The sequence below is a fragment of the Schistocerca piceifrons genome, chromosome 9 (assembly GCF_021461385.2).
Source record: "Schistocerca piceifrons isolate TAMUIC-IGC-003096 chromosome 9, iqSchPice1.1, whole genome shotgun sequence".
Taxonomy (NCBI): Eukaryota; Metazoa; Arthropoda; class Insecta; order Orthoptera; family Acrididae; genus Schistocerca; species Schistocerca piceifrons.
The window spans coordinates 157,693,739-157,721,338 of record NC_060146.1 but is presented as its reverse complement, the minus strand read 5'-3'; the positions used below and the strand labels follow the sequence as shown (position 1 = coordinate 157,721,338).

At 43.5% G+C, this 27,600-nt stretch overlaps 1 protein-coding gene across 1 annotated transcript in view; it reads right to left on the bottom strand.

Moving 5' to 3' along the window:
* Positions 1-27,600, bottom strand: part of LOC124716794 — a 230,440-nt gene that overhangs the window by 148,320 nt on the left and 54,520 nt on the right. Inside the window, exon 4 of the mRNA XM_047243343.1 lies at positions 19,794-20,043. Coding sequence (XP_047099299.1) covers positions 19,794-20,043 — 250 coding nt within the window. The remainder of the gene's footprint in view (positions 1-19,793; positions 20,044-27,600) is intronic.

Sequence of the window (27,600 nt, the reverse complement as noted above, 5' to 3'; positions counted from 1 at the left end):
TTCGGTAATTTTCATACTTGTCAGCACCTGCTCTCTTTGAAATTAGAATTATTATATTCTTCTTGAAGTCTGAGGGTATTTTGATGTCACATACATCTTGCTCACAAGATGGAAGAGTTTCGTCATGGCTGGCTCTCCCAAGAAGTTCTAACAGAATGTCGTCAACTCCCGAGGCCTTGCTTCTACTTATGTCTCCCAGTGCTCCGTCAAATTCTTCATGTGGTATCATGTCTCCTATCTCACCTTCATCTATGTCCTCTTCTATTCCCATAATATTGCCCTCAAGTACATCGCCCTTGTATAGAGCCTCTATGTACTCCTTCCACCTTTCTGCTTTCCTTTCTTTGCTTAAGACTAGTTTACCATATGAGCTCTTGATATTCATACAGGTGGCTCTCCTTTCTCCAAAGGTCTCTGTAATTTTTCCGTTGGTCGCATCTATCTTACTCCTAGTGATATATGCTTCTATATCCTTACATTAGGCCTCTAGCCATTCCTGTTTAGCCGTTTTGTACTTCCTGTCGATCTCATTTTTGAGACGTTTGTATTCCCTTTCGCCTGCTTCATTTACTGCATTTTTATATTTTCTCCTTTCATCAATTAAATTCAATATTTCTTGTGTTACCCAAGGATTTTACTAGGTTAGTCTTTTTACCTACTTGATCCTCTGCTGCCTTCACTATTTCATCTCTCAAAGCTACCCATTCTTCTCCTACTGTATTCCTTTTCCCTATTCTTGTCAAACGCTCCCTCTGACACTCCCTACAACCTCTACTTATTTCAGTTTATCCAGGTCCCATCTACTTAAATTCCTAACTTTTTGCTGTTTCTTCAGTTTTAATCTGCATTTCATAACCAATAAATTGTGGTCAGAGTCGACATGTACTCCTAGAAATGTCTTATTACTTAAAAGCTTCTTCCTAAATCTCTGTCTTACCACTATATAATCTATCTTAAACCTTCAGGTGTCTCCACGCCTCTTTCACGTATACAGCCTTCTTTCACAATTCTTAAATGAAGTGTTAGCTATGATTAAGTTATGCTCTGTGCAAAATTCTATCAGGCAGCTTCTTCTTTCATTCCTTACCCCAGTCCATATTCACCTACTACTTTTCGTTCTCTTCCTTTTCCTACTATCGAATTCTAGTCCCCCACGACTATTGAATTTTCGTATCCCATAACTATATGAATAATATCGTTTATCTCATCATACATTTCTTCAATCTCTTCATCATCTGCAGAGCTAGTTGCCGGCCAGTGTGGCCACGCGGTTAAAGGCGCTTCAGTCTGGAACCGCGCGGCCGATACGGTCGCAGGTTCGAATCCTGCCTCGGGCATGGATGTGTGTGATGTCCTCAGGTTAGTTAGGTTTAAGTAGTTCTAAGTTCTAGGGGACTGATGACCTCAGCAGTTAAGTCCTATAGTGCTCAGAGCCATTTTTTAAGAGCGTTTTGTAAGCACTCTCCTTTGTAGATTCTCTGTTTAATAGATATTGGCGGTTGCTGCTTTACAAAGCTGTATGGTAACTAGTTTCCTTTTCAGTTCGGCAGTGAGACTATCGTTTTTCGGTTTACACTGTCTTATTACGCACTCTCTTTCCATAGTAATCCAGTGTTACTAGAAATGTTCTGAAGTGTTTTTTCTTACTGAAGCTGCATTCTCGAATGGGGCACAATTTAATTCTTTCTCAGGCATCCTCATGCAATGAAGAAACACGACACTTCATATTTGGTTCACCACGGCACTGCTACATCTACTGCTATATCTACATGATTACGCTGCAGCTGGCAATTAAGTACCCGGCAGAAGGTTCATCGAACCATCTTTAAGTTGCTTCTCTGCTGTTCCACAGTGCATCGGAAAATGAACACTTAAATCTTTCGGTGTGAACTCTGATTTGTCTTATTTTATCATGACGACCGTTTCTCCCTATGTAGGAGAGCGCCAACAAAATATTTCATACTTTGAGGAGAAAGTTGGTGACTGAACGAAACCACCTTTGTTTCAATAACTGTTCAGAGGGTCAAATGGCTCTGAGCACTATGGGACTTAACATCTGAGGTCATCAGTCCCCTAGACTTAGAACTACTTAAACCTAACTAGCCTAAGGACATCACAGACATCCATGCCCGAGGCAGGATTCGAACCTGTGACCGTAGCAGTCGCGCGGTTCCGGACTGAAGCGCTTAGAACCGCTCGGCCACAACGGCCGGCTCAATAACTGTGATCCCAATTTGTGCATCATATCGTTCGCCCTCTGTGCCGTTTTTCTCCATAGCACTGAACGAGTTGCCCTTGTGTGAACTTTTCGTTGTCCTACGTCAACGCTATCTGGTAAGGACATGTACATTACAGAAATACCCTAGCAGAGGACAAACAAGCGTAGTGTAGGCAGCCTCCTTAGTAGACCTGTTGCATCTTCTAACTGTTCTGTGAATAAAACAAAGTCTTCCGTTTGCTTCACACACAAAATTACCTATGTAATCGTTCCAACTGAAGTTATTCGTAACCGTATTTAGCTGAATTTTTAAGCTGTTTAGATTTATGTGATTTATTGAGTAACTGAAATTTAGCGGATTCGTTTTAGTGCTCATGTAGATGACTTTGGACTTCACATGATTTAGAGTCAGTTGCCACTTTTTGAACCATTAAAATATCTTGTCTAAATCATTTTGCAATTCGTTCGGATCATGTGATGACTTTACGTGACGGTAAATGACAGCATCGTCTGCAAACAATCTAAGAGGCTTGCTCAGATTGTTCCCTAACTCGTTGATGTAGATCGGGAATAGCAGAGGGCCTATCACACTTCCTTGGGGAACGTCAGATGATACTTCTGTTTTAGTCAATGACATCAGTTATTGGAAACTGTGGCATCTCTGAAAGGAAATCACGAATCCAGTTGCACAACTGAGGCTATATTCCATAGGCATGTAGTTTGGTTAGAGGGCGCTTGTGAGGAACACGTGTAGAAAACATTCGGGAAATCTAAAAATACGGAATCAATTTGACACTCCCTGCCGATAGCACTCATTACTTTATGAATATAAAGAGCTAGTTGTGTTTCACAAGAACAATGTTTTGTGAATCCGTGTTGGTTATTTGTCAATAAATCGATTTCTTCGATGCGATTCACAATGGTAGAGCACAGTATATGTTCCAAAACCGTACTGCAAATCGATGTTAGTGATGTGGGTCTATACTTCAGCGAATTACACATACTTGAGAAGTATCAAAGAGGCGCTGTAAGAACGTTTTGTGAGCAGTCTCCTCTGTAAGTACTCTCTTTAACAGATTTTAGAGATTGCTGCTTTACAAACTGCAAGTAGTTTCCTTTTCAGTCTGACCCCATGAGTCTCTATTTCTTTAGTGGTTACGGCGTCGTATTCCTAAGTTTTTCTTTCCACAATAATCCCACGTTACTGGAAACGTTATGGAGTGTTTTTCTTGTTGAATCTACGTTCGCCAAAGGACCACAATTTAATTCTTTCTGAGGTGTTGGCGTCCTCATGCATCGAAGAAAAATGACGCTTCAAATCACATTCACCACGGAAACTTTTACTACCAATGATGCTCTGACGGCACTGAAAGGTTCCGTGGATTCGTTTGACATCCGGTGCAAGTGCTTGGTCCGCAGCTCGTGGTCGTGCGGTAGCGTTCTCGCTTTCCGCGCCCGGGTTCCCGGGTTCGATTCCCAGCGGGGTCAGGGATTTTCTCTGCCTCGTGATGACTGGGTGTTGTGTGATGTCCTTAGGTTAGTTAGGTTTAAGTAGTTCTAAGTTCTAGGGGACTGATGACCATAGATGTTAAGTCCCATAGTGCTCAAAGCCATTTGAGCAAGTGCTTGAAAAATAGGGAAACTTCCTCGGTCCATCCCACACTGTCCTTCAAAATCCATTTTGGACGTTACCACTTTGAAGATCGGCAGTATCGCGAGGAGACTGCAGAGACACGCAGAGCGGTACCACTGGCTGACTCTTGGACTCTTGTTGCGTGATGCCCCGGGGAGTTTCCTACCAGAGCCACCACCACTGTCTCATCCCCATTCGATACGGCCAAAGGCGCAGCAATTCAAGCCGTGCTCTTACGTTCCTGACCAACTACAGCATCATAGATCGCAACATAGTGGGAGAAAATGCAAGGATACAAACGTCATTGCGCCTCGTTTCACTTGTCTCGATAAAACATGAAGGGACGTTCTTATTACAAAACAGTCGAAAAAACGACGACAGATACCAACCACTTCTTGCCGAATTACAAGGGCTATCCAGAAAGTAACAGTCAATGGTGACACATGCACATACACAGACATACAGAAAACAGAGCAAACGCACTGCAAATGTGGAATATGTGGGTGGAGGCGACTGTATGCAATCAAATACAGTGCTATACTACACCTCCCGATCAGAAAAATAGTGCATATGCGCTGGGCGTTGGCAGCTGTACTACATTTACAAGCAATTTTAGAACATGGAACGAGAGGTTATGTCACGAACGCATGAGTAGAAGGGACATAAACAAATCGATAGAATTGCGAAAAATGACGGAAAATACTTATAAATTGAAGGAAAATACGCTGAAATGTGGGGAAATTGTGGAAGTATTTGCGTGTCTTCTGGTTGGCGCAGAACAGTTTTGTACATGGGAACAAGTATGCGACAGCAAGAGGAATCCGAGTAGACGTTGACGTGGAAGCGAAGGGAACCAGGGAAACAGTTACTTTCTTATCCATTGAGGCAGCATTCTACTGTATGTATATTGAGGTAACAGTGACACACGCGAGTTGACTTCTGTATTAGACGCTTTTCAGGAACAGAGAACCATCTGCCTCGAAACTTACATGCATCTGCATTACAGGATAAGAGATAGTGGACAGGGTAATCGATCGAGATGGGGCTGTAACGAGGTACTATTTAATGGCAGACTGATAATGCGTTCATGTTGTTGCAGGTCATTTGACCATTTTTTCCGTTGTTCTGTTGCCAGGATGCAACGGTCGCGTGACATAACCTGCGTTCGACTCGTATACAACCACGTGCCCTGTATGTGACTTATAGCACTGTCTACTTGCGATCGATAAAAGCAACCCTCTCTGCAATCAAAGGACTTCCATCTCACGTGTGATGAAACGTGACCCTCCTGTTTCGACACATTTCTCTAAATGAACGAAGATTTATGTGATGTACTCCATTCCCCAGTCGCATCTTGGTTATAAAATCGAAACTTCAGTTTCTTAACTAAGATGATCCAAAGTTAGCGATAAGTGTTTGTGAGACACTGCAATCCCCGTGTAGACATCTGCTTGACAGATGTGCTGTTTAGAGAGTTACTGGTGGTATGACGTGTAATTTCACATGTCGGACGCTGTTGCTATGTCTTTATCTGTTTCCTTGTAAGAGGTACTCTTCGTTACTAAAGATCATTTTATATAGGACTGATTCAGGCATAGTATAATTTCTGAACCATGAGGATGTGAGTAGTGGACTCTATACATCTCTGGAAAGCTATATTGTGCATGTATCACATAGAGCTGCTGTTTTAGGGAAGTAGTTTTTTCATTTTACAGCTTGTTACCATAGTTCATCATAGAGAAACCTGCAAGAAGGGTGTATGTCATGCGCTGGAAATAAATTTCTTACAGTGGGATATTAAAAGCGAGCATTCCACATGACTGATAGTTCAGAAACTGAAACTATGTAATATTTCAGCCTGTTTAAAGTGCAGAACCGTGTAGCCTTAGCAGTGCGTATGTTTATGTTCTCTCTTACCAGTACCCTCTTGGTACTGATCCCAGACGCTAGAACAGTACTTTAAAATTGATAGCGTAGTTTATTTACGTAAAATGCTTCGATCTCCATCCGTCTGGAGATTCATTATGCATAAAAACCACACGTTTCTTGTTCTTAACCGTCTGCTATTACAACACTTTCAAATTATGTTACTGTACACCGATAAGGGGTGCTAACCTCTTCCACACGGGCGCATCTGGAGAAATCTTGTGCACTTGGATGGGTGAGAACTTGGTGAGGTCCATTCATTCACGAGACGCAGTATGTAGCAGTCTACTTCTTGTCAACAGCAGTCGGTAATGGTGCTACCGGGTGGGTTGGTCAAAGACAGTGCAAAGTGGTCTTTCAGTCTCTAATTTTATCCTAAGACTACGAGAATACTCGGTGGCTCCCACCTGCATAGATATGGATAATAAATGATGCACTATGCTCGAGGTGCTAGAAATATGTGGAGTGCTGTGTCGTATACTTTGATGATGTATATGTTCCAGAATTAACAGTGAATGGACGTACTGCACAGTCATCTATCTACATTCGCAATGATACTCACAAAGTAGAGAATGGGTGGTTTAGCGATGATACTGAAATTGGGAAACATGCTGTCACATCATTGGCCGGTGTTGAAATTACTGTAATATTGCTAAAATTGTTTGCACTATCAACTGTGTTGCTTATTATTACAGTTCATCGACGGTGTCTTTTCCCTCCCATCCGTCCACTGATATGGTGTTGGTCACCACATAATGACTGACTGACATCATTTTTTTGAGATGGAGAAAGAGTTTTGGTGGAGGGACACCTTCTGGGGATGGCTAGGACCGAAACAGTGATTGCGTATATGACTGCAGCATGAGGAATCAGTCGAAACGGAATGCAGGGCCATCAGCTATTCCGTCACTGTGACAGATGAGATTAAAGGTAGAGATCGTCAATCAACTTTGAACTGCAGTTTGGGAACGCTCTACAACACCACAAACTCTTCCAGTTTCCTTATGTTGTAACTGCCTTTTATTTAAAGTCATCCAGTGTGTGTGGTGTGTTATGGTAGCAGCAGTGCAACATGATTTACACCATGCGATGTCTAGTTTTCTGCGAGAGGCAATGGATCAGAACGTGTTTATGTCAGTTTAGGATCTGACACAGACCTTCAAGTTGTGGCGGAAAAACAAAACGTATGGTAGTGTACAAAGCATGTTACTGTAGAAAAAAAAGCAATGTTTCAAACAACGATACAGGGTCACAGGGAGTCTCCCTTGCGATCTACAGTATAGACTGTGGGATACAGTCATCCTCCTACAGTACAGGTGATGAAACTTTAAACTGGTCTGTGCAGTGGATCAATACCTGTATATTTAATAGGATTGTGACATGTGCTTGGTGCCACCATGCATGTGGTATTTGTTCTCGATATATGGGAGGAGAGAAATTCGGTAAAAATCTTATTGACTTCTCTATCGGATGAAGTTAGTGGAGCTCTCATAGTTGGTAATTTTTCTCTGATGGAGGGTACAGAATCACGATGATAGCATGTTCGCTACAATGCAGTAGCAAAATCCTCGTCCTTCTCCTAGTTCCTGTTTCCATTGAATGGCCAAAACACAGTCCTGTCTATCTCAGATCAGACTGTTTCAGCACGGGTTGCAGAAGGCGGTAGATATAGCTTTCTCTGCATTTATACAGTTCCGACTTAAATTGGAATGATCACATACACAAAGCTGCAGAGATGGTAGCACGGAGCCTGAGGTCAGTTGCAAGACGTATAGGGACTACCTAAATTTTACTGTAGCAGATAGGTTCGAAAAAGGTGACTCATTTTGAGATATGAGAGTGCCAGAGATATGATTCACTAGCGGATGTAATCATGAAAGGACTTCTCCATAGAATCCAATGCAGGTATGTGGTTGAATGGAAAGACTTTATTCCAAATTATAGATATCATTTCTACCAGAAAGTTTAGCACTAGAGATCTGAAAAACTAGTGTACATTTCTTATGACCTCAATATACACACCATCTACTGTTTGTGATCCTTGTCAATCAACCATCGCCTATAAGCCCGTTGATACATCACCAAACCTCTGACATGGCATCGAGACAGAATGCTATACAAAAAAATACTAGAGAAATATCTAGCAGTGGCATGAGGGAGTTGCAAATACCTGTTTCATATCACCTTCCTTAGCCGAATCACTTTCTAAATTCGGTAATTTTATTACTAGGTTGCATTGTCAGTGATGTGTAACCGTGCTGTTGGTCTGATAATTACATACACTCCGGCGATCACCATCTATATTCAGTGTCACGGTATTTATCTGGACAAAGCACTTCGTTCAGAAGTAATGCCATTCCTCGATTTATAAGGCTGGTAAAGCTTTTAACATGGATACTTGTGTGCACCTGTAGAACCAAGACCGCTTGTAATAGTAATATGGACGTGTTTTTTAACATCTGCCGGTTTGTAGGACGATTACGTCTCTCTTTCTAAGACACAGTGGTGGCACTAGCAAGAAAAACTAATGAGACATGCCCATCCATCGCTGATTTTTGGTCAGTATTATTTCGTATCTCCAGCAGTCAGTTATTGGTGGAGTATTATACTTAGTAGTAGGGGGCGTGTGATAGGTTCGCCTTGAGCTACTGGCTCATAAAGTATGTGTGTGTGTGTGTGTGTGTGTGTGTGTGTGTGTGTGTGTGTTCCGACATGTGCAATGTGACTGCGACATATGCAAAGTGATTCAAAGTCATTGACTATGTCCAGTCGTAAGGAAGGTATGGAGTTGATGTGGAATACTGTGATGTCAAGTCATAAGAATGGTACAGATATTTCTAGTTCCAGAGCCACAGCCGTCAACAGGGTGTATTTCCGACATGTCGCTCATTGTTGAATGTCGTCCAAATGAGACAGTGATCGTAATATTTAATTGTAAGTACAGTGATAAAATATGTATGTGGCTGGTTTCCTAGGATGATTGTGTCTGCGCTGGTGGCCTGTGTCGGGAATGATTCACATTCCTGGCTAACGGCAGGAGCTGTCCAAATGGGATGCAGGAATGTAGCTGACTTAACCGTGGCTTGCTCCAGACGGCTGAACAGCGCACTAATACTTAGTATCTGTTTTATAGCTTTCATGATCGTGTGCAAATTTGAGACGATTCAATACGGACGTGTGTTTATGCAGGACCATTATTCCCTACCATGTAAATTGTCTGGTTCACTGCTTCTACACATTTCGGGACATCAAGCGGGATGTGTACATCTAGCAGGTGAAAGACGGGAGGACATGTTTGCTGGTTCTCTAGACATGAGAAACACTTTAGTTGATTTTGTAAATTATAAGAATAATTTGGAACCTGTTACATCATCAACTTTGGAATTCGCAAATGGAAATATCAATTTCCTCTATTTTTTTCGAGTTCTCATGTACAGGTCTTTGCAGACTGGATAAGTTTCTAATTACTCAGTGGTTTTTAGAGAAATAATTTCCAGTCTATATCTTCGGAATTATACTGTGTGAGCAATACTGCTATGCAAGCGATACTGCTGTGTGCTCGATATAGAGAAGTATCGTGTAAATGGTATGATATTCTGGCAAACCATGTGAAACTGCATATGTTCTTGTAATCCCAGAATCTGGAGAGGCGTGTAGGAAGAAAGCAAGCATGTCGGAGCCATAAACAGTAACGTCTTTGTTCCAAGGGGAAACCAGTCTGACTTTGTACAACAGCTCTGAGAGTGAATTTGGTCTGCTGAGGGCGCCTTGGTCATGCGTTGTGAGTGGCTGACTTGTGACCATCGGCTGCACTGGATGACTGCCTGACCTCAAGAGGAATATCTAGTGCTGCAAGAAATATACCTACAGTGCATGTGGTTATTCTGTCTGTCTTCGTGATATCTGTACGAGTGTCTGGCGGTCGATAGCTACATGCATGATGCAAAAGTGACGATTCTGTATGGCACAGGATACGAATTGTGTGTTTACTACATTGATATGGTACGTGGAGACCGGTTTCAGGCTGAAATATTCAACCTTCCATCCTCAGTGGCAGAGCAGTATAATTGAGTAAGAATCTTTCCATATCTGACGATCTGTAGGCCACTTTTGCAGGGTTTAACTGTCAGTGGCATATGGCGATGTGTACAAAATAGTTTTGCAGCTGAAAGTCTCATATGCAGAAAGAAAAAGGCGGACAGTGCTTTCACACCGCCAGCATCAGTAATTTGGTGGGTAAATTCAGTAAGAGCCAATCATAATGCTCCATTCATTCACAAGACAACCTTTGTGCCACGATGTAAGAGCCTCCTCTATATATCGGTGAGAACATCTGAGTTTCAGATATGTTTGTTGAAAGCAGGACTTAACGATTTCCAGGGAGGGTAACATGTGATGGATGGGATGCCACGTTAGGACCATCAGGAGGAATGCATTCAGCTATTTTCGTAAACAGGTTCTGTTAGGACAAGAATTTCCATGTGGAAAAGCTGAGACATCACAGAAGCTCCTACAAAAGTGGGTGTTAACTATTTATGTGATACTTAACAGTTTCCAACTTGGCTCTTATTTACATAGCTATGCGACATCAGTATAACATTGACAACCTTTTAGATGCACCTGTGATGGTGAGTCACGACGTGAACATTTCATGGCATTGCGTTAGCCAAGCTGGGCGCATAAATGCGTGCACAGCCAGTCTCAGCTCGCACGTCCCATTAGGATCACTTGGAACAATGGACCCTGTGCTATTGTGGGAAGCATTGCAACTGATTTCTATAGCGCGTCGTGTAACATCAGTGTAACACTGAGAACCTTTTAGCTGCGTCTGCGAGGATGAATCACTCGACAATTAGGTCTTCACCGGATCGCAGGTAGAGAGGCATCACGCCAGAAATGGTAAATATGTGCATGTCCCGAGGGTGACTTGGCTCTTATTTACATAGACATGTGATGTAAGTATAACACTCAAAGAATTCTAACTGTGTACCTGAAAATAGATGCGACTTTCATCTGCTCGCTATAGGTGACAGTGGCCTGAGAGCACTGGCTCGCACCCCTGTGTTTGTCTGTGTGCACTGGAGCCTCTGATACATTGCAGCTGACTATAGTTCGAAAGCGTTTTTTTTTACGTGCAATGAGTGTTTGTGCACTACATTATTTTTGGAAGCATTGTGACCGTGTTGGCAGACCGTTATATATGCATTATTTTGACAATTTCAGGCATAGTAGACGTGTCTGTTGCATTATTTTGTGAACAGGTCTGTAGGCCGTGTACTGCATTATTTGGACAGTTTAGAATTAGTAGGTTGCAGTTCTGTAGACTATCTAGTGTGACCCCAAGTACATCAGAGTGAGTGTTTCATATTGGTGTAATAAAGGTACTACATCAAATCCATCGCTAAATAAATTGTTCCAAAATAAATAAAGTACACTCATTCCTCTCTCTAGCAGCTCAGAACAGGCTGAGTCCTTTTCCCACCACTTTTCCACCAGGCCACCATGAGACGACAGTCAGGTCAGTTAGACTCCGGATCTCATGGTGAACACACTGGATGGAACTACTGACTCAAATTGTTTAAATAAACACTGCATGTAAAATAAAGACTTATGTCCACCTATCCTGCAGCCCAGCACAGGTTGAGTCCTTTCCCCACCAATTTCTAGGAAGGGGTAGCGGTCGAATGACTTAGGTTAGCGTAGGTAGTCCAAGTGACCTATTTTCCTGCCATTTTCTTAGGTTATTGGAGGTAGCTCAAGTGACCTTTTCTGCATAAATTTGAACTTCCTGCCATTTTCTGGGGGAGGGGAGGGTGTGGGGCTAGGTTAGTGGAGGTAGCCCCATTGACCTATCTTCCTGCCAAAATTTGAACTTCCCACCATGACGTTATGGCAATGTTGCCGCATCTATCACTGCCGCCTTGGATCTGCCATCTTGGATAAATATGGCACCAATGCAGAGTGGGGCGACATCACTTTGTCCCACTACTCTCGTATTTTCGACCAGAGACGCCCACAGCTGGGGCTTCATTTGATGGTCGGAAAACATACGGCTGAAATATTTGTGGTCAGAAACACCTCAATGATGTCACCAGTTGCAAAGCTGACGACACCTGCCTGAAGCTGTCTTCACACCAGTGGAAGCAGCTAACGTTTACGTGGCCACGGATAGGAAAATTCCACGTCATGAGAGACAGCGCTGTTGGCACACGGGACGAGCTGGGTCTGCCCTCTCGGCACTCTCCGGTGACAGTTTTCGGCTTTATTTGCCTCACAAACCATGCAGTTTGTTTACGAAAACAGACACGTGTGAAATTCCAACTTTGCCTTTACTACAACACACCTTTCCTACATACCTTCTCCATACACTAACCACACTGTTCCCTCTCTACTACAGATTAATAAAAAATTCAATATCCATAAACATGTTATAAGGCAGGAAGGGAAGTACCATTTCGGTTCAGTAAAGACATGAGCTTATGAAAGTTCACAAAATCGAACATACTCGCTCCTTACAGGCACGGCCTTATACGAGGGGGGACCCAAAAGAAACCGGACTCCGAGGGCGCTGCCATTCGTAGACGTAGTGCAGGGTTCTCACGCTAGATGGTGTTAGTAGAGACCTTCATAAAACAGCTGTGCAGACGGCGTCAGTGTAGAGCTGAACGTGCCAGTGTGGTATTGTGTTTCTCTGACTGTTGGCGGGTTACCTCTGCGAAGTCGTTATGGCAACTTTAAAAGAACAAAGAGTGTGTGTGCAATTTTGTTTCCTGCTGAAAAAAACTGCAATGGAGACACACCAAATGCTTCAGGAAGCTTTCCAGGAGGACGCTATGAGCCGCACACAGGTTTTCGAGTAGGTTGGGCACTTCTGGGCGCCCTTCAACGTCGCGAAATGAGAACATTGAAAAGGTCCGCCAAAAGATCAACGAGGATCGTCGTCAAACGATTGACCAAATTTCAGCAGAGACGGGAATCAGTTGGAGCTCATGCCAGCGGATTTTGAGTGAGGATTTGCACATGAGACGTGTTGCTGCTAAATTTGTTCCGCGCCTTCTCACACAGGAGCAAACAACAATCCGCATGAATGTGTTTCAGGACTTGAAAACAGAGACTGCACGTGATCCAAACTTCTTGAACAAAGTCATTACAGGGAATGAGAGTTGGTGTTACGGGTATGACCCAGAAACCAAGCAAGCGTCAAGCCAGTGGAGGACTCTCAACTCTCCCAGACCAAAAAAAGCAAGGCAAGTGAGGTCAAATGTGAAGACGATGATCATTGTCTTTTTTGATGTTCGTGGAACTGTGCATCGGGAATTCGTACCCCCTGGCCAGACTGTTAACCAGCACTTCTACTTGCATGTTTTAAGGCGTCTGTGAGAGGATGTGAGGAGGAAACGCCCGGAACTTTGGCGGTCAGGTGACTGGTTTTTGCATCACGACAACGCTCCAGCACACACGGCCTTACGAGTGACCCACTATTTGGCATCTCAGAGGTGGTCTGTCGTTCCCCACGCTCCATATTCGCCGGACCTAGCCCCGTGCGACTTTTTCCTATTTCCACGAGTGAAAAAAGCGCTAAAAGGGGAGCGTTATGACGATGTGGAGGCGGTAAGAACAGCTTCGCAAAGGGCACTGGACAGTATCAAACTTGAAGAGTTCCAAACATTCTTCCAACAGTGGGAAAAGAGACTTCACAAGTGCATCGCATGTAATGGAGAGTATTTTGAAGGTGACTGAAGTAATTTTGTAAAAAGGTTCATCAATAAAATTTTTATGACAACAATCCGGTTTCTTCAGAGTCCCCCCTCGTATTTACATAATATCAAATATTACAGAAATTATTTCTATTAATTTAATAAGAAAGTCCCATAACCTTCTAGAAGACGTGGAAATGGGAAAAAAATGGGATGTGAACCGCTGCCGACTGAATCATTATGAACTATGCTACACTGAAGGTGTGCAATGAGTGGCCTTTTACATTGACGGAAAAAAAATCACGACACCAAGGAGGTGGTGGGCGACATAAACGAAAGTTGGTAGGCGCGTTTCTACATCTGAAAGATGACGTCTTTTCCAGTTTCGTGCCATTCGCATACAAGTTGTGCTAGTAGTGCCACAATGGAGATGCAAGTCAAGTTTGCTTTGAGTGCACGGTGTAAAGGCTGTGCACATTGGTAACCTCTCAGACTGGATGTGCTGAGTTGACGTTAATCAAGAATACCTGTACGTTCACAAAGATGACATTATCAACAACTCACTGGGTTTGAGAGAGGTCATGTAATAGGTCTATGAGAAGGTGGGTGTTTCTTCTACAATACTGCAGAAAGACATGACAGGAATGTAGCCACTATACATGATTACTGGCACAGTTGCAAGAAGACCAGGTTCCAGATGGCCACATGGGACCACCGAAATGGAAGGCCATTGTGTTAGGCGTACACCTCTGGCCTATCGTACTGCATCTGCAGTAGCAATTTCAGCAGTAGTTGGCATAACAGCGACTCAGAGAAGTGTTGCAAGTCGGTTACTTCAAGGACAGCTCTGAGCCAGACGCCCTCTGGCGTGCTTTCCACAGATCCCAAACCACAGCCATCTGCGACTTCAGTGGTGTCAAATAGGCACTCATTGGGGGCAGGGTGGAGGTCTGTTGTGTTTTGTGATGAAAGCTGGTTGTGCCACGATGACATTATAGCCATGTGTTGGTTAGAAGGAGGCCAGCTGAGAGCCTGCAACCAATCTGTTTGTGTGCAACACACACTGTACCTACACCTGGAGTTATGGTCCTGGGTGCGATTTTGTATGACAGCAGGAGCAGTCTCGTGTGTATCCTATGCACCCTGACAGATGGTGATCCGACTTCTTGTGCTGCCGTTCATGAATAGCATTCCAGAGGTTATTTTCCAACAGGATAACGCTCGCTCACATACCGCTGTTGTAACCCAACATGCTGTACAGTGTGTCGACATGTTGCCTTGGCCCAGTTGATCACCAGATCTATCTAGAATCGAGCACATATGGGATATCATCGGACAACAGCTCTAGGACCATGCACGAACAGTATTAATTGCCCCTGTATTCACCAACCATGTGCAACAGGTATGGAACACTATTCCACAGACAGACATCCAGCACCCATACAACACAGTGCATGCAGGTTTCAATGTTTGCATTCAACATGCTGGCAGTTACACCGATTATTATTGTACCAGTATTTCACATTTACATGGTTTATCTCACAGTTACAATAAGATGTGATCTCAAACACCTAATTATTTAAGTATGATGTACATAGGGTTCTTGCTTCTTATTGGTTCTACTTCGCATGGTGTGTTACTGAAACGTTACAGAACTTACATTGTTCTTTATGTGAGAAAGTGGGTTCTGAACGTGAAACAGTAGGAAGTGACATCACAAAACTCGTAGAGCGCCACGCAATGTTAGCTAATTCGTCACCTATGCCTTCAACAAGGAATCATATGCGAATTTGCGGGCACTGGAGCAGGTGGGACGTGTTTCAAGAGCTAAATACCTTGTCTGTTCTCATTTTCTCAGTGCCAGCAGATGGAGTAGTCTACAATATCCAGGGCACTATCCTCCAACTACAATGGCTGGGGAAGGACGTGTCTTTCTGCATATGAGTATTGTGGGGAATGAAAGGTCGGATGTATCAGCCAAGAAGGCGTGTCGTGATCCTTAGTGTTTTGAAGGTACCATCCCCCTGCATGCTACCACGTCGCTGTTGAGGTACACAGCTATGCATCAAGGACGAGTGGCTGGAAATGACAGACAATAAGCTCAGTTTAGTTAAGCCCTCTATGCGACCTCAGTGTACCTCCTTTCAGCCACAAAGACAGATCAGTTCCTTCTCACTAGTCTTCGAATAAGTCACAATCCTTTAATGCATGGCTTCTTGCTCCGACGAGAGTATCCCCCAACATGTGGTGCTTGTGGCGTACCGATCACTGTGCGCCTCATTTTAATAGGTTATGTTTTATTTACGGGCCAGAGTGTGGTGGCAGATTTGCCAGCAGATCTGTCCTCCGTTTTAAATGAACACTCCGTCTACAAGTCACAAGTGGCCCATCGGGACCATCTGACCACTGTGCCATCCGCAGTGGAGGATGTGGTCAGCACACAGCTCCCACGGTCGTTATGATGGTATTCTTGACCGAAGCCGCTACTATTCGGTCGAGTAGCTCCTCAGTTGCCATCAAGAGGCTGAGTGCACCCCAATAAATGGCAACGGCACATGGCGGCCTGCATGGTGACCCATCCAAGTGCCGGCCACGCCCGACAGCGCTTAACTGCGGTGATCTCACGGGAACCAGCGTATCCACTGCGGCAAGGCCATTGCTTGTTTTAAATGACACTGAAATGAATGTGATTAGAGTTTTAAGGTTTTGTTGTGTTGTATCCATAAATTATAGAGAGATGTCCTTAATGTATTAATAGATTGACTAGCTCACTCATGTTTTTTTGTAAGTGGGCAGCCAGCCCCATTCCCCTGTGTTGCTCCTTTAGTCTTCTGTTTTACTCCCAGGTATAGCAACTTTGGCCCTTCTCTGTTGTCTTAAGGCCTGTGAGAGATAATCATGTTGTTGTTGTTGTTGTTGTTGTTGTGGTCTTCAGTCCTGAGACTGGTTTGATGCAGCTCTCCATGCTACTCTATCCTGTGCAAGCCTCTTCATCTCCCAGTACCTACTACAACCTACATCCTTCTGAATCTGCTTAGTGTATTCATCTCTTGGTCTCCCTCTACGATTTTTACCCTCCACGCTGCCCTCCAATACTAAATTTGTGATCCCTTGATGCCTCAGAACATGTCCTACCAACCGATCCCTTGTTCTGGTCAAGTTGTGCCACAAACTTCTCCCCAATCCTATTCAATACTTCCTCATTAGTTATGTGATCTACCCATCTAATCTTCAGCATCCTTCTGTAGCACCACATTTCGAAAGCTTCTATTCTCTTCTTGTCCAAACTATTTATCGCCCATGTTTCACTTCCATACATGGCTACACTCCATACAAATACTTTCACAAATGACTTCCTGACACTTAAATCTATACTAGATGTTAACAAATTTCTCTTCTTCAGAAACTCTTTCCTTGCCATTGCCAGTCTACATTTTATATCCTCTCTACTTCGACCATCATCAGTTATTTTGCTCCCCAAATAGCAAAACTCCTTTACTATTTTAAGTCTCTCATTTCCTAATCTAATTCCCTCAGCATCATCCGACTTAATTCGACTACATTCCATTATCCTCGTTTTGCTTTTGTTGATGTTCATCTTATATCCTCCTTTCAAGACACCGTCCATTCCATTCAACTGCTCTTCCAAGTCCTTTGCTGTCTCTGACAGAATTACAATGTCATCGGCGAACCTCAAAGTTTTTATTTCTTCTCCATGGATTTTAATACCTACTCCGAATTTTTCTTTTGTTTCCTTTACTGCTTGCTCAATATACAGATTGAATAACATCAGGGAGAGGCTACAATCCTGTCTTACTCCCCTCCCAGCCACTGCTTCCCTTTCATGTCCCTCGACTCTTATAACTGCCATCTGGTTTCTGTACAAATTGTAAATAGCCTTTCGCTCCCTGTATTTTACCCCTGCCACCTTTAGAATTTGAGAGTATTCCAGTCAACATTGTCAAAAGCTTTCTCTTACAAATGCTAGAAACGTAGGTTTGCCTTTCCTTAATCTTTCTTCTAAGATAAGTCGTAAGGTCAGTATTGCCTCACGTGTGCCAGTGTTTTTACGGAATCCAAACTGATCTTCCCCGAGGTCGGCTTCTACTAGTCTTTCCATTCGTCTGTAAAGAATTCGTGTTAGTATTTTGCAGCTGTGGCTTATTAAACTGATTGTTCGGTAATTTTCACATCTGTCAACACCTGCTTTCTTTGGGATTTGAATTATTATATTCTTCTTGAAGTCTGAGGGTATTTCGCCTATTTCATACATCTTGCTCACCAGGTGGTAGAGTTTTGTCAGGACTGGCTCTCCCAAGGCCGTCAGTAGTTCCAATGGAATGTTGTCTACTTTCGGGGCCTTGTTTCGACTCAGATCTTTCAGTGCTCTGTCAAACTCTTCAGGCGGTATCGTATCTCCCAATTCATCTTACCCTTAGTGAGATAAGCCTCTACATCCTTACATTTGTCCTCTAGCCATCCCTGCTTAGCCATTTTGCACTTCCTGTCGGTCTCATTTTTGAGACGTTTGTATTCCTTTTTGCCTGCTTCATTTACTGCATTTTTATATTTTCTCCTTTCATCAATTAAATTCAATATTTCTTCTGTTACCCAAGGATTTCTACTAGCCCTCGTCCTTTTACCTACTTGATCCTCTGCTGCCTTAACTACTTCATCCCTCAAAGCTACCCATTCTTCTACTACTGAATTTCTTTCCCCCATTCCTGTCAGTTGTTCCCTTATGCTCTCCCTGAAACTCTGTACAACCTCTGGTTCTTTCAGTTTATCCAGGTCCCATCTCCTTAAATTCCCACCTTTTTGCAGTTTCTTCAGTTTTAATCTACAGGTCATAACCAATAGATTGTGGTCAGAGTCCACATCTGCCCCTGGAAATGTCTTACAATTTAAAACCTGGTTCCTAAATCTCTGTCTTACCATTATATAATCTATCTGATATCTTTTAGTATCTCCAGGGTTCTTCCATGTATACAACCTTAATTCATGATTCTTAAACCAAGTGTTAGCTATGATTATGTTGTGCTCTGTGCAAAATTCTACCAGGCGGCTTCCTCTTTCATTTCTTAGCCCCAATCCATATTCACCTACTACGTTTCCTTCTCTCCCTTTTCCTACACTCGAATTCCAGTCACCCATGACTATTAAATTTTCGTCTCCTTTCACTATCTGAATAATTTCTTTTATTTCATCATACATTTCTTCTCTTTCTTCATCATCTGCAGAGCTAGTTGGCATATAAACTTGTACTACTGTAGTAGGTGTGGGCTTCGTATCTATCTTGGCCACAATAATGCGTTCACTAGGCTGTTTGTAGTAGCTTACCCGCATTCCTATTTTCCTATTCATTATTAAACCTACTCCTGCATTACCCCTATTTGATTTGGTGTTTATAACCCTGTAGTCACCTGACAAGAAGTCTTGTTTCTCCTGCCACCGAACTTCACTAATTCCCACTATATCTAACTTTAACCTCTCCATTTCCCTTTTTAAATTTTCTAACCTACCTGCCCGATTAAGGGATCTGACATTCCACGCTCCGATCCGTAGAACGCCAGTTTTCTTTCTCCTGATAACGACATCCTCTTGAGTAGTCCCCGCCTGGAGATCCGAATGGGGGACTATTTTACCTCCGGAATATTTTACCCAAGAGGACGCCATCATCATTTAATCATACAGTAAAGCTGCATGCCCTCGGGAAAAATTACGGCTGTAGTTTCCCCTTGCTTTCAGCCGTTCGCAGTACCAGCACAGCAAGGCCGTTTTTGTTATTGTTACAAGGCCAGATCAGTCAATCATCCAGACTGTTGCCCTTGCAACTACTGAAAAGGCTGCTGCCCCTCTTCAGGAACCACACGTTTGTCTGGCCTCTCGACAGATACCCCTCCATTGTGGTTGCACCTACGGTACGGCTATCTGTATCGCTGAGGCACGCAAGCCTCCCCACCAACGGCAAGGTCCATGGTTCATGGGGGGGGGGGGGGGGGGAGGGTCAATGCGAGTGAGGTGCGAGTGAGCGCTTGAGTATAACTTTATAAGCTTGCGTCTCACTTTGTGACAACAATTTTAGTCATTTTACGCCAGTGCTGCCATTAGACATGTCTGTGTGGATGCTTGTGGTGTGACTCGAGTAGTGGCTTTCCCATCCCCCCCCCCTCCCCCCAAGTACTTGCCACACTGCATAAAAACAGCCCCCGTACACCCTTTACAGAGTGCAAACTCGACAGCTTTCAGCTAATGAGGACAGGAGGGTAGGAGAGATTGGAATTTATTTGTGCAGACACAGGAGCAGCCCGACACTCACTAGCAGGGGACATGCTGCGGTGGCAGCTGCTGCAGCCCTTATCCTACCCTCGGTCCCGTGGATGATGGGGTGTCTGGTGGACAGCGGCGTGGAGTCCGTGTCTGTTAGCGTGTTGTTGTAGATGATGCGGTTGATCCAGCCCTTGTAGTAGCCCAGGTACATGAAGTAGTTGCACAGCACCTTCTCGCCGCACTCGCGGATCAGCTTCGGCCCCTTCGGAATCTTGTCTGAGTTGATCCCGTACAGCTGCCTGCACACACAAAATGCGAGACACTCAGGTTGTGATGCAATTTTCCTAACTGACTTACTGAACTTAGCTGTAGGAACACATGGTCGCGAACATACCGTTTCTGTGCTAAAGCCATGTAAAAATATGTTTGGTAAGTGGTTTGCAATAGGGTAGTCATGGTGGTGGGTGCTTACGTCAGATGCAATGGCTTCAGTAAAGGGACACCTTGACTGACAGCAGGAATTACTGTATTGCTCCAAGGCATCGCCACACCTCTGAATTTCAAGAGGCCATACTGCGTCATTTTGAAGAGAAACCATCAACGAGTACACAGTCAATTGCCTGTGCATTGGATGTCACTACCAACACTTTCTGGTACGGTCTGGATGACCAACAACTACACCCACACCACCTCCAACACTTCACACCACCTCTGTCACTCACAGACATGTGAATGAAGCTCTAACCAGGCGAGAGAGGTAGGATAGACGTCAGGTGACATCAGCGACTCCGACATAACCACCCCCCTCCATGACTATCCTGTTATGAACCTATCTAGCACACATATTTTCAAATGGCTGAAGCACAGAAACAGTACATTTCTGAACATGGGTTCCAATTCAAAATATCATGCACCCACTCCCCTCTACAAGTCCTAGAAATCTGTAATTGGTATTTATGAACACCCTATATATCCATGCAGTAAAGACACATTTAAGAAAAAGAAAATCTGTACGACTCATTTACGTATACACGGTAATTCAATAGTCATGTCCCTTAGGACGAAGTCTGCAGGGGTGATTCAGTAGCCTTGGCCCATAGGACAAAGTCGTAATTAGTGGATCAACACTTGCTTCAGATGTCTTTCAGTCACACAAACAAAATGTTACACCGCCAGTCAGCGACGACCTGAAAAGTAACAGTGCAATGGAAGCGCCATCCTCAGTCAGAAATTAGCGTGCACCTCTACTGCACAAGGTTTTCGAACTGACTGCCATCCTGCAGACGACACATCCAAACATTGCTACTGACACTACTCAACACCAACTGAAACGTCACTGTCGGTATTCTTGTGCGGGCTCTGGTGTATTCTCCCGCATATCAATTAATGTTCTTTCTGTGTTGGTGTACACTGTGGATCTGAGGTGCTCCAAAAGGCAAAAGTCCAATGGCGTTGGTCTGGCGACCTAAGAAGATCCCAATTCGTGAGTCGGCGGGCGTTTCGCCCAAAGTGTGGAGGTGCCCAGTCGTGCTGGAAGAAAAACTTTTAACCTCCGTTCCAGAGGCAGACCATCCAAATCGGGTACTGACGTTTCAAATGGTTCAAATGGCTCTAAGCACTATGGTACTTAACGTCTGAGCTCATCAGTTCCCTAGACTTAGAACTACGTAAGCCTAACTAACCTAAGGACATCACATACATCCATGCCCGAGGCGCCTAGAACCGCTCGGCCACAGCAGCCAGCTACTGACGTTCCTTTGAGCCAATGTCTACACTGTGCAGCATTGAGCATGCAGTTATAGCATATGGGACCAATGAGGACATTCCCATGTATGACACACCACACGTTTAGGGTTGGTGTGAGTGTATGCTTTGACAGTGAGATGTGGATTCTCAATTGCCCAAAAGACGGTGTTATGTCTATTGACTGTTCTGTTCAAATAGAAACAAGCTTCGTCACTGAAGATAATGTCAGAGTGGACATTTCAGTGGTGGGAGCATCTTTCTCGCAAGCGTTAACAGAATTGGACCTGGCAGTATCATTACTGTTGAGTTCATGCACAAAGTGGATTCGGTAGGGATGGAAATAATTAGAGGACGGTATCCTGGACATGGAGGCATGGCTGATGCCGTGTTCCTGTGCCACCTTCCTTGTTCACCATGTTGGACTTACTCTCACCTTAGCTAGTACAGCTGCTGACTGAGTATGTTGTGTTGCTAAGTGTGATAATCCAGAATGAATTTTGTCATTAACATTGCCAATAGACAATGATGGTATGGCGTGCCATTGGTTACACGTCTCGGTCACCTCTTGTTCGCATTGACGGCACTTTGAACAGTGGACGTTACAGTCCAGACGTGTTACGACCCGTGGCTCCACCCTTCATTCGATGCCTGCAAAACCGTACATTTCAGCAGGATAATGCACGACTGCATGTTGCAGGTCCTGTACGGGTCTAGCCAGCTGGAGTGGCCGAGCAGTTCTAGGCGCCACAGTCTGGAGCTGCGCGACCGCTACGGTCGCAGGTTCGAATCTTGCCTCGGGTATGGATGTGTGTGATGTCCTTAGGTTAGTTATGTTTAAGTAGGTCTAAGTTCTGGGGGACTTATGACCTCAGAAGTTAAGTCCCATAGTGCTCAGAGCCATTTGAACCATTTTGTACGGCCTTTCTGGATACAGAAAATGTTCGACTGCTGCCCTGGCCAACACACTCTCCAGATCTCTCACCAATTGAAAACGTCTGGTCAATGGTGGCTGAGCAACTGGCTCGTCACAATACGCCAGTCACTACTCTTGATGAACTGTAGTATCATGTTGAAGCTGCATGGGCAGCTGTACCTGTACCCGCCATCCAAGCTCTGTTTGACTCAATGCCCAGGCGTATCAAGGTCGTTATTATGGCCAGAGGTGGTTGTTCTGGATACTGATTTCTCAGGATATATGCACCCAAATTGCGTGAAAATTTAATCACATGTCAGTTCTAGTATAATATGTTTGTCCAATGAATACCCGTTTATCAACTGCATTTCTTATTGGTGTAGCAATTTTAATGGCCAGAGTGTATACATATAAAACACAACACAGTGCAACCAGAAGAAGATGGGAATAACGCTGTCTACATTCATCATATATCAGGAAAGATTGCATAGAGCGTTTCTCATAGACAAACTGCATTAAATCTCGGTCATTTATGAGAATGGTGCATCACGCCTCAAGTAAAAGGTTCTATAGGAAGTAACGTGGACAGATGAGATGAACACCTGGTGGAGTAACTCTGAAATGCTCCATCAGATTGGCTACAAAACAGATGCCAGTATCGCTTCTTTGTGTAAACTATTTTTGAATATAGTATCAACGCATGATATCCTGCCATTACTGACTAATCCATGACAACTTCACTCTTCCGCAACATGTACACATTCAGCTAAAAAACAGCGCTTATGTGTTCCAACTTTAGGAGTCGTAACAAGAAAAAGACGTCATGATCAACAATATCTAATGTAGTATTACTTCCCCAGAAGAGAGGTTGCAGAATGAGTTTAGTGTTAAACTTTAACAGGTAGTGGTACAAGTCTGCTCGCTAAACAGGTCCTCCTTTATATATGAGGGAGGTATAATTTGTTCTATATCGTTACCAGCAAGACAATCAGGACGCACCTTTGCATTAACTTAATTGCTGTCACTAGATCTTTTAAATATTCTTAACCTTCTCACACCACTCAATTGGCTGACAAAGTGACTGACGAAAGCAGACACATACTTCTGCCATTATAAGTCATGATTGTCTTTTTGTTCGAGTGTCCAGATATTACATCCTGCCATTACCGAATAATCCATAAAACTACAATTTCTACAACAAGTACCCATCCAGCTAAGAAAATAACACTTATATATTCCAATTTTAGGAGCGTAAGCAGAAAAGAGGCCATGGTCAACACATTTGAGCTAGTATTACTTCCCCAGTAGAGAAATTGCAGAACGGTCTGAGAGTTACATATACGACAATTTTAATACCTTTAAGTTTGCCCAACACACGTTGATTACTTTATGCATCAGGAAATTGTAATTTATTCTATATCTCTGCCAGCAAGACAGTCAGATCCTCTAGAGATGTATAATTCTTCTGTGCTTTTTCATATTTATATTCACTAGAATTTTTCATATTCTTAACGCTATTAAAATGGTTCAAATGGCTCTAAGCACTATGAGACTTAACATCTGAGGTCATCAGACCCCTAGACTTGGAACTACTTAAACCTAACTAACTTAAGGACAGCACACACATCTCGTTTTTCACAAATATGTCGTAAGATTCCGGATCTTCTTGCAGACTGGGAAATTCAGCTTGGGTGATCCGTGGAATGAAGTCTGTCGTGTAACCATATGCGATTGTGTGCGTGTGGCAGTCCCCGTTTTTGTCATTTGATTGTTTACATCCAGCAGCTAACGGTTCCAAAGATGTATTTTGTGGCGACTTGAATAAATCTGATTTATTTTTGTCGGGAAACTCGGGCTGTTATGTCGTGTCGAGGCAGGGGGAATGTCCGTATTTAAGTTGTTCTTTGATTTCTGGCCACGACGAGTCGCATGTAAATGTTATGAAGAGGCCAGGACATCCACGTTTTCTTCTGTAGGTCATGGCACCTTGAGTGTATTCGTGCATTTGTCTCGGACTTCTACGTATGATAAGGCTAAGATTACCATTGTACCAATGTCGTCAATGTTTCCGTCGTTTATGATTGCGTCTCGAAGATGGATGTAATCTTCCATGCGTAGTTTCTTGTGATTCACTCATAGGTAAAGGATCCGTTCCGCTTCTGTTTTTGCATGCAAATATACCAGGAATTGTTGGAATAAACGGCGAGTGTTGAGAACCTGATTATGTGTTTCATCGTCTCTGATCATTAAGTGATAAACATAGAACTCCTTGGAAATGAGTTATTTGTTTGTTTCTACTCCTGTTTGAGTTTGGATATTTGTTTCACATTAAAATGATATCTGTCCTCTCCGTGCAGAAATATGAAAGGATACTGGAGGGCATCATATGAACGATGTGTGTCTGCAATGCATTGTAGGCCTTCTCATCTTCGTTGTACAGTTATGTCATTGTTTGTGTTTTTGTTATCCATAATGGCCACTTCGTCTATCTGAGGCGCATTAAATCGAAGTTCGTTTTGTCCATGCGATCTTTTATCGGAACGAATTATAACTTTATAGTTATCAGAAATCATTCAGTCCAGTGCTGTTCTGAATATATGAATCAATTGATTGTATTTGTGAAAGATCCTCTGTAGATCTCGGACTACTTTTCGTCTCAGTCCACTGTTATTTGTACATCGTTGATCAATTTCTGTTTCTTCACTTCCGATGAAATTTATGGTCTTCGTTCGGTAGTGGTAGTAATGATACCACGTTGTGATACATTTGTCCTTCCATGGAAAAACCATAATCGATATCACCTCTGTAAACTGTCCTGCTGAAGGTGCTTCTAGTGGTGGTAATCGAATTTTCCCATTCATGTAAGAGACTCCTGGTGTTTCTTTACTGAATTTTTTCGCATTGCAAAACTGGCAGATGTTATCCATTTTTCCGATTACGAAATTTTTGTATTTGTTATATTATTTCGTCGGGTCGCAGTGGAATGCGTCATTTGTTAGGTTGTACTGTTTACTTGTCCGCGCTTCTCACCGGATGATATGTTCGTGGCTGGCCTGAGTTCGCAATTTTTATTATAAGACTGAGTCCCAAATGTTTATTCTTCAGTCCGTCGATTTCGTTGTTCCTCGATTTCTCTGCTCACTTTTGTCCGTTCGGAACTTCGCGCTCTTAGTCTGTTTCATTTTTTCGCCGTTCGTTTTGTTTTCGCCGTTTTGCTTCAGAACTGGGGAGACCTGCTCCTCTTTTACGTTTTGGTATTGTAATCAACTTTTTATTAACAAATACATTAAGAACACTCTACACACTTTTCATAGTTTATTTTGAGGTATTTTCAGTCACTGTATCACTTTGACCACTCACAGTGCACTGTTTGTTTTCATTCACTCACTTAACTACTTTTCCGGTTCCTCCCTTTGAACTCACGACGGGTATTGCATTATATACTCCGACTAATGGGTAGCCTAACCAGTGACGAATTCCAGAACATACCAAAAAGTTTTCCAATGGTCCACAATACTCCATAACATTCCACAACATTCTAGGGTGTTCTGAAATGTTCCACAATGATCTGCAACGTTCCAGAATGTTCCCGAACATTCTGGAATCTTCCCGACGGTTTACGACTATTCTGGAACACTCTAGAACATCCAGGATATTTGTGGAACAATCTGGAATGTTGTGGAATGCTCTCGAATGTTCTGGAACGTTCTAGAATACTCTCAAATGTTCTGAACGTTGTAGAAACTTCTGGAGGACGAAACTTGTCATCCCTTGTATCTCCAAAAGCACGCCCTTCACGTGAAAACAGGAACCTTCTTCATTGGTGGGGGATAGACTCCCATACAACTCCCTTGAGCGTATTGGGAATCGTTCATGAGTTTTAGCAGCACGCACATTGTACGCTTTCTTTTATAATATGTATTGACTGTCAGCCCCGCAAGTCAAAAGGATATAGGCCACCACATTGTAGCATATTGGTAAAATATTCCACGAGCCACCCCTGCTTCAGACACTGAAGTAGCACTAGCAGATAGGCATCATACCCCTACTATTATCTTCCCCGTTCCACCGCGAATACACCAACATTTTTTACACCTGTCAGTTTGCAAATTCCAATTCTTTGACTTTTTTCTGTTTTGTATTGTATTGTATGTTACCTGGGGGCCTAGAAACGATGGAGAGGCTCCGTCCCTTCTGGAGCCGCAGTGGTCCACAACCCCACAACAACTACCGCAGTCCACTTCACCCCTCCAGCGCCCCACACCTAACCACTCTTTCAGGGTTGTTGTGTGGTTCGGCCCCTGGTGGACCCCCCCCAGGGTATGTCTCTCACCCGACGAGTGTAGCCCCTATGTTTGCATGGTAGAGTAAATGGTGGTGTACACGTACGTGGAGAACTTGTTTGTGCAGCAATCACTGACATAGTGGAGCTGAGGTGGAATAAGGGGAACCAGACCACATTCGTCAAGGCAGATAGAAAACCGCCTAAAAACCATCCACAGGCTCACTGGACATCGACACAAGTCCGCCGGGCGGATTCATGCCGGGGACCAGGCACTCTTTCCCAATCCAGAATGCCGTGCGTTAGACTGCCCAGCTTACCAGGCGGGCTTTGTTTCTGTTTACTCAACATCAGTTACTTCGCCTCTTACACTGCTGGCCATTAAAATTGCTACACCATCAAGAAATTGGACAAAAAAATATACTAGAACTGACATGTACTTACATTTTCACGCAAATTGGGTGCATAGATCCTGAGAAATCACTACCCAGAACAACCACCTCTGGCCATAATAACAGCCTTGATACGCCTGAGCATTGAGTCAAACAGAGCTTGGATGGCTTGTATAGGTACAGCTGCCCATGCAGCTTCAACACGATACAGAGTAGTGACTGGTGTATTGTTAAGAGGCAGTTGCTTGGCCACCATTGACCAGACGTTTTCAATTGGTGAGAGATCTGGAGAATGTGCTGGTCAACGCAGCAGTCGAACATTCTCTGTATCCAGAAAGGCCCGTACACGACCTGCAATATGCGGTCATGCGTGATCCTGCTGAAATGTAGGGTTTTGCAGGGATCGAATGAAGGGTAGAGCCACAGGTTGTAACACATCTGAAATGTAACGTCCACTGTTCAAAGTGTTGTCAATGCGAACAAGAGGTGACAGAGACATATAACCAATGGCACCCCATACCAT